This window comes from Ailuropoda melanoleuca, chromosome 2 (assembly GCF_002007445.2).
Source record: "Ailuropoda melanoleuca isolate Jingjing chromosome 2, ASM200744v2, whole genome shotgun sequence".
NCBI classification, from domain to species: Eukaryota; Metazoa; Chordata; class Mammalia; order Carnivora; family Ursidae; genus Ailuropoda; species Ailuropoda melanoleuca.
In genome coordinates this window covers 933,126-941,164 of record NC_048219.1, presented here as the reverse complement: position 1 = coordinate 941,164, position 8,039 = coordinate 933,126, and the positions used below count along the sequence as shown (strand labels likewise).

Genomic DNA, 8,039 nt, shown 5'->3' with positions numbered 1-8,039 from the left:
AAAAAAAAAAAAAAAAAAAAAAAAAAAAAAAAAAAAAAAAAAAAAAAGCCAAACTCATAAAAACAGAGAGCAAATTGGTGGTTACCAGGGGACAGGGAGGAGCGGAAATAGGACAGATATCATTTATAGGTACAAACTTGCAGCAAGTAGTAAATGAGTCCTAGAGATCTAATGCCCAGGCTAGTGAATACAGACAACAATATTGTGTTGTAATCATCAGACTTGCTAGAGATTAGATCTTTATTCCAACCACTAAAAAGAAATTATAATTATGGGACGTGACAGAGGTACTAATTATTGCTACGCTGGCAGTCATGGTATAATATATCAATGTGTCCACCCCCCATGTTGTACACCTGAAATGTACACAATGTTGTATGTCAGGTATATTTCCAAAAAAAGTGAATGGTGTGTGCTGGAGTCACGAGCGATTTTAAATTGTTTTACTGTCCGTGATTTTCAAATCTCCTGCACTGAATGTGTTCCTTTTGCAATCAAAAAGTTAAAAAAAAATAGGTATTAAAAATAAAAACAATAAAATTCCCCCATTGCTAGAAACAGGAATTAGAAAGAGCGTGCCCCCCTGCGGGAGCTGGGAAGGACAGGGGTGGGCTCCGCTGGGTGCGGCTACGCTGATATAAGAGGCTGCCTGCATGGAAGGGGACTTCCAGCAGCTGCGCCCTCTGCTCTGCGCTGGGACCATGGAACTTCCCCTGCTGTGCGCACTGCTGGTGTTTGCTGGTGAGTGGGGCAGGACCCAGAGCTGGGAAGGGAAGGCGGGATGTGAGCAGGTGCTGTATCTCGTTCCTAGACTGAGCCTCTGCTCTGACCCCCACGCTGCCCTGGCCCCCCAGTCCTCGACCCTTCTGCCCCTGCAAGGAGCCAGCAGCAGCCGCTGGTTGCCTAGAGTGCTGGCTTCGGCCAGGGAACTCTGGGCTGCCACGCCGTGCAGCATGCCTCTGGTCGGCCTTGAGGATAAGCAGCTAGAGAGGCTCAGACCCTGGGGCTGGCTGAGCAGATGTCTATAGTACTTTGGACACAAGTTACAGAAAGGGATCTCCCCACCTCACCCCGCTCCCCTCTGTCACCTCGACCAGATAATAACAATCTTTCGCTGACACACAGCACTGTGTGCTTTCAGAACCCTTTCTTTCATGTTCATGGTCTCCCTTGAACCTGGGAAGAGGGTCCTGTTGACGGTGGTGGGAGATGGGGCGGTTTCCATTCGATCTTCCGCAGATCAAACGTAAAAATGTGGTTGCTAGCAAATCGATGTTTTTGTGTCTCGATCCATGCAAGTATGTAGTGTTAGAAAGGATTTGTACTTTAAAATGTGGTTTTATGTTATCTTGGGACTACCAAATTTTTTCGAGGAGCACATCTCCAGGGCTACAGCGAAAACCATTAGGGAAATTGCAGTCAAGCTACAGAAACTAATTTCTCAGACATAAAGAAGCAATAATGCACTGTAGAGATAAAATACACAGGGGAACCTACATTCTAATGCTGTCTCGTGGCAGGAAGACCTTGGCCAAGTCATCCTACCTCTTCATAAGGTTGTTAGGACTTTAATGATAAAATGTATCCAAAGTGATTAGCAAGTGTAAGTAATAGTGAGCAAACCATAGCTTAATAGACAGCACGTGCGTGATGAGCTGGTAGCCGTGTTAACTCTTGGGGGAAGGGGGTCCATCCCCCTCCGTGGCAGTGAAGGATAGAAAGAGCTACCAGGACAGGAATTACTGACAAGCTAAGCCAGTTCACCAAAGGGCTCACGACCACAAATGGAGCTCCTCGGTGTCTCAGGGCTGGTTTCGCCTCACTGTAAAATTATAAGAAATAAGACTACCATCCCAAAGCTTTCTGATCAAAGCTAAACTTACTGCTTGCCTGGCAAGGGAGTGCTGCATCATTCCAGTGTGAGTTTATTTATGTATTGCTAAGCTGACATGGAAAGGGCCAGACTTCGGGCAGAAAGAGGGAAGAGGTAGACCAGAAAGGCAAGATTCTGAATTCAGGACCCTGTTGGCGCACAAGGTGGGTAAAAACTCTCTTTGCTGTGGGTTGCCTCTGGGTTCCTTATCACGGAATCTGGGCTTCCAGTGGGCCTGGAATCAGTCATTAGTCCCCTCAAGGCATAGCAAGGGTTCTCCTACACATTCGTGCAGCTGGAGCCACCGTGTCAAACAGGAGTGACAACGTGGCTTCCTGCACATTAAAGGGACACACTGGGGACAGAACAGGCCTGCAGGTACTGGACACCCCTGGTCACTTTTAGCTGCAGCTCAAGGCACCCTGCTCAGGATCTCACCCTTGGCCCATTTCACAAGCCCCTCCCCAACCCCCTCTTCCCACCTCCACCTCCCCAGTTTGGGGCTCACTCCCACTTGGCTATTTAATCTCATTTGCATGCAGAGCTTTCATTATAATACCATTTGCCTGGGGATGGGAGGGGAGGTCCATAATGAGGTCACTTGAAGGGCCCCCCTGGCCACGTCTCCCTGAGACGGGGCTCCATCTGGGTTCTCGAATCGTCTCTGGATGTTGTACACGTGTGCACTTGGGTCTGTCCTCCCAGGCTCTCCCATGAATTCATCAACTTCATATATTTTATTTCTCCTCTCTCAACATTAAGTATTCCTCTCCCCCAATAAAATAAAATCCCCTTATGACCAATTCCAACCAGTAGCAATTACAACTAAGGTGAAAAATATGCATGAAAATCATTGCTTTCTACATCACACTGCCTCCCAGGTGAGCCACACGGTGCTCTAATCTGTAGCTTTCTCTAAGGGGGGAGGAGGGCTGGGGGCAGGGCAGGGGTGCAGGGAGAAGGGTGAGTATTCTTGTTACAGAATGGGAACTCAGTGCAGCGGCAGGGAATGGTGCCACCCTGCCTTGGGCTTCAATCCCAGCTCCTCTGCGTACTGGCTGCTGTGACCCAGTACCAGGCTCAGGCTGCTCATTTATGAACCGGGCATGAAGCACTGTTCTTGTCGTACCAATGTCAGTTTCTTAGTTCCCGTAAGTACTGTCATTATGTGAGCTGATCATAACATCGGAGGAAAGTAGGTGAGGGGTGTATAAGAACTCTCCATAACTCCTTGCAACTTTTCTGTACATCCAGAATGTACCAAAATAAAAAGTATATTTATTGGGGGAAAAAATGAGTATTTATCTCATGGGTTGAATGGAGTCAATAAATTCCTACATGAAAAGACCTCTTGGGACGCCTGGGTGGCTCAGTCAGTTAAGCGTCTGCCTTCGGCTCAGGCCATGATCCCAGGGTCCTGGGATCAAGCCCCCTGTTGGGCTCCCTGCTCAGTGGGGAGCCTGCTTTTCCCTCTCCCTCTGCCCCTCCCCTCCCCCTGCTCCTGCTCTCTCTCTCTTAAAAAAAAAAACCCATAATAAGTACTGACTCTTGTTTTTTTGTTTTTTTTTTTTAAGATTTTATTTATTTATTTGACAGAGAGACAGCCACCAAGAGAGGGAACACAAGCAGGGGGAGTGGGAGAGGAAGAAGCATGCTTCCAGCGGAGGAGCCTGATGTGGGGCTCGATCCCATAACTCCGTGATCACANCGCTTCCAGCGGAGGAGCCTGACATGGGGCTCGATCCCATAACTCCGTGATCACACCCTGAGCCAAAGGCAGATGCTTAACAACTGCGCTACCCAGGCGCCCCTCTTGTTGTATTTTTAATAGCCATAGTGGTTATTGTCATTTTACTATCCAAGGTCACTGGTTTGGTCCAACAGGGCCCAAGTGCCAGGCCTGTGGTCCACGGGCCACCTCTGACGTTCATGTCCTCTCTTTGTTGCTGGACCCTTTGGCAGGTGTGGTGCCAACCCAGGGCGGGATCTTGAACCTGAACAAGATGATCAAACAAGTAACCGGGAAGACACCCATCTTCTCCTATTGGCCCTATGGCTGTCACTGCGGACTTGGGGGCAAAGGCCAACCCAAAGATGCCACGGACTGGTAATCCCTTCTCAGGCAGGGCCACGGGTGGCAGTCCTGTCCTGCCCCCACCCCAGGACTCTCTCCTTTCCTGTTCCCCTGCGTATCATTCCATGAATTCGTTCTATGCCATTTGCTAGGAGCTCTGCTGAGGCCCAGTCCCGGCCCAGCCCTCCTGGAGTTTGCCTTCTAGAGTCTCCGAAGGCCCCCTTGCACTTCCAACCCCTGATCTAGTTCAAATACCCACACACACTCTGTGCTGCCATCGCACGCTATTGTGTTTAAATCCCTACCTCTTTTGCCACTGTCTCATTCAATCCTCACCACACCCCTGGGAGTCGGCCAGGACGGGGGAGAGCCATCCAGAGTGACCTGGAGTCACTTCCCTCATCCCCCACTGCCAGGTTGTGTGACCCCAGACATGTGGCTTGACCTCCCTGAGTCTGTTTCTTCATCCACGAAATGGGGATTACATTAGCGCCCCGGTCACATGGTGGTGGTGAAGGGTAAGAGAATATTCACAGACAAAACACCTGACTGGTTCATAGCAAGCGTTCAGTAGGTGTTCGCTGGCGTGACCGTAAAGAAGACTAGAACCGAGCCGGCCTTTGACTCCTCCGAGGTGGGCACTCGCTTTCCACCCTTGGGCAGCTGTGCCCCCTGCCTGTCCCTCCTCCTGTCTTCTCCCTCCAGGTGCTGTCAGAAGCATGACTGCTGCTATGCTCACCTGAGGCAGCACCGATGCCGTGTCCACACAGACCATTATGACTACAACTTTTCCCACGGGGACATCCAGTGCTGTGAGTGCCTGGGGCCTCGGGTTGGGAGTTAGAGGCTGAGGAAGGGAGCTCTGGCACTTGCTGCCCTCACATGCTGTGTGACAATGCACAGGCCGCTCAACCTCTCTGTTTTTCTCATGAGCCCAGTGACAGCCGCGGGGCTGTAGAGGAATGGGGCTAGGAGTGTGGAGAGGTCCAATGGGGGTTTTGACCACTTTAGGATTTGGAAGGGTGGCAGACATCAGCTTGGATCCCAGAGCCACCATCAACCAGCTGTGTGACCTTGAACACGTTGCTTAACGCCTCCGAACATCAGTATTACCGTCTGTAAACTCAGGACGGTAACAGTACTCTACCCCTAAAGTTAATTCAACAACTAAAATGAGAGCAGACAGAACAAGCCTCACACATGCCTACTGACAAGCATATCTCATAAATCACTTGGACTGTGGTATCATTGTTACAACTTACATGGTTACTGGTCCTCAGAGCAGCCCAGCCAGGAGCTGCACGGCCCTGATGATCTCCATTTAATAGACAAGGAAAGTGGGACCAGAGTGAAGAGGTGTTTGCCCAGGGTCCCCCAGCCGCAGGTGACAGAGCCTGGGCTAGACCTCTGGTCCCCCCTGGCCCTGGGTGCATGCCTGGAGCTCCCAGGGCTGGGAATCAAGTGGGCTCATCACATCAGTCCCTGTTCATTGAAGGCTTAAAAGCGTCTGCCTTTGGCTCAGGTCCTGATCTCGGGGTCCTGGGATTGAATCCATGCTGGGCTCCTGCCCAGTGGGGAGTCTGCTTCTCCCTCTCTCTCTGCCCTTCCCCCATTCATGCTTGCTCTCCCTCTCTCTCTAATAAATAAATAAAATCTTTAAGTAATAGCAACAATAATAGCCAACATTTATTGAGCACCTACTGTGTGCGGAGTGCTTTGCTTCTTCAGTACTCTCGACAGCCCCGAGGCAGCCCCTACCCTCACCCCAAGTACAGATAATGAAACTGACGTACCAAGGTCCCTTCAGCCTCAATCTCTGCACATGCTGTTCCACTGGCCTGGAACACTTCCCCTTTGCCACTCCGGCTTTCCACGGGGGGGTGGGGGCAGAACCTTCCCACCTCAGCTCACACGGCTCTTGAAGCTGAGTCCGGTCCCCCTATTTTACCGTCTTATAGCCCCTGCATCACCCCTTACTTCCGCGAGGAACAGGTTGGGATCCTCATCTCTGCGGGTCACACATATCTGCTGCCCCCACGCGGGGGTGTGTGTGTGTGAACCTCACGCATCCGTTTGGGTCAGTCCTGTCCCTCCAGGCCCTGCCACAGGATGGGTGCTCAATTGTTCGTTAAATGGATGAATACATAAATAAAGGAACAATGGCACACAGGGGGGTCACGGTATGTGCCCCAGGTCATGCAGCTAGAGTCCAAGCAGCTGGGAAGGGTACCGCACCTAGAGCTGCGGGAGGATGGGGCTGCCTTCAGAAACTCCCTCCGGGGACCCTAAGGCCACCCCGGGCTCTGCCTCGGGAAGGGACGGACGCTGAGCCCCCATCTCCTCCCCCCGCAGCCAACAAGATGAACTGGTGCGAGCAGCAGCTGTGCACGTGTGACAAGGCGGTGGCCCTCTGCTTGAAGCAGAACCTGGATACCTACCAGAGGCACCTGTTTTACTACTGGCGGCCCCGCTGCAAAGGCCAGACCCCTATGTGCTAGGAGGAGCCCAGTCGGCTGCCCCACGCTCCCTCCCCTGTTCCTCAGCATCTCCGGCTCTGCAACTCCACCCCTGCCCCAGCATCTGACCCCCTGAACCGTCCTGGGAGGGTCTCAACCACTCCCCACCCTCCTTCTTGCTCTTGGACCTTTCAAATCTTTCCAACCAAGGCAGCAGCTCTCTTCTGAGCGTTGATTGAGATCTGAGAGGAAGCCAAGGCCAGGGAGCCCCTAGGGATGGTGTTTGGGCTGAAGCCACAGGTGTTGGGAGACTTGGGGACCATGGTGTGGCAGGTCCTCCCTGCCACTGCCACTCGCCAGGCCTCTTGCCCTAGTCTCACGCTGTCTGACACACTGTCCAAGCTGCGGCCGGGGTGGCCTCTCTGAAGGGCAGCATTGATCTTCCTGTCCACGTGGCTCTACTTCTTAAAACCCAAAGCCCCCCACCGCCCCAGGGTAGGACCTCTCATGGAGTTTGGGACTCGCACTGTTCGGCACTATGTCATGCTCCCAAACTAGGCCTGGCGGTCCTTGCGGGCAGGACGCATGACCGTCCTGGACTCAGCTGCATCTTTGCACCCGAAGCCGTGCCCAGGACCAAGAAGAGACCCCATGACTCCCTTTCGAGCTAAGGGCCAGATGAAGCTGCCGGTCCTCTTGCTCCAGGCTCAGGCCCACCCGCACATGCAGTGTATCCTCTCCCGCTTCCAGGAGCTTTCTCAGGCTGGGACCTCTGCAGAGTGCTCCGCTGGCCGTACCCAGGTGGCCGAGCCCCACTGAGGCTCCTCAGGGTCCAAGGGCCACTAGCAACAGAAGCCTCCCTGGCTGACTCCTCCTTGTCTCCAAAGGCTTTTTTCCTCCTCCAAACCCGCATAGCACTTTGCGGGTCTGTAATCTACCAGATTTGATCTTGAGTGGGATATATCTGGCCTTTTCTGATCCCCTCCAACCGTTCTAGAGCTCCTGGAGGGCAGAGGCTTTGTCTCTCATCTTTGTTTCCTCTGCTTCCCAAAATAACAGGTGCTTGATCAATGCTTATGGACAAATGAACCCATAATGGATGAATAGAGGTTGTGGCAGATGCCGCTGATGCCCCACCCAGGTCCCCACCTGCCCTGTCCCCCAGTCCCAGTTAGCCAGATATTTGGCTGCTATGTGCTCACATCTGTCTCCTTCTCCTTGTCTGCTGGGAGCTACCACCCCTCCCACCCTGCCCACCTCTAACCAGTGACTAGAGAGTGTAATACCAGAAGGATGTAATTGCCTGGCTCTGACCTCCANCGATCCCCTCCAACTGTTCTAGAGCTCCTGGAGGGCAGAGGCTTTGTCTCTCATCTTTGTTTCCTCTGCTTCCCAAAATAACAGGTGCTTGATCAATGCTTATGGACAAATGAACCCATAATGGATGAATAGAGGTTGTGGCAGATGCCGCTGATGCCCCACCCAGGTCCCCACCTGCCCTGTCCCCCAGTCCCAGTTAGCCAGATATTTGGCTGCTATGTGCTCACATCTGTCTCCTTCTCCTTGTCTGCTGGGAGCTACCACCCCTCCCACCCTGCCCACCTCTAACCAGTGACTAGAGAGTGTAATACCAGAA

At 52.4% G+C, this 8,039-nt stretch overlaps 1 protein-coding gene across 1 annotated transcript; it reads left to right on the top strand.

Moving 5' to 3' along the window:
- Positions 1–676: 676 nt before the first annotated feature.
- On the top strand, positions 677–7,562 carry PLA2G2D (phospholipase A2 group IID). The gene is made up of 4 exons (XM_034643474.1): positions 677–741; positions 3,836–3,980; positions 4,653–4,759; positions 6,300–7,562. Exons 1-4 carry the CDS (start codon positions 702–704, stop codon positions 6,443–6,445), a joined length of 438 nt encoding a protein of 145 aa, XP_034499365.1. The 5' UTR covers positions 677–701; the 3' UTR covers positions 6,446–7,562.
- Positions 7,563–8,039: the final 477 nt, after the last annotated feature.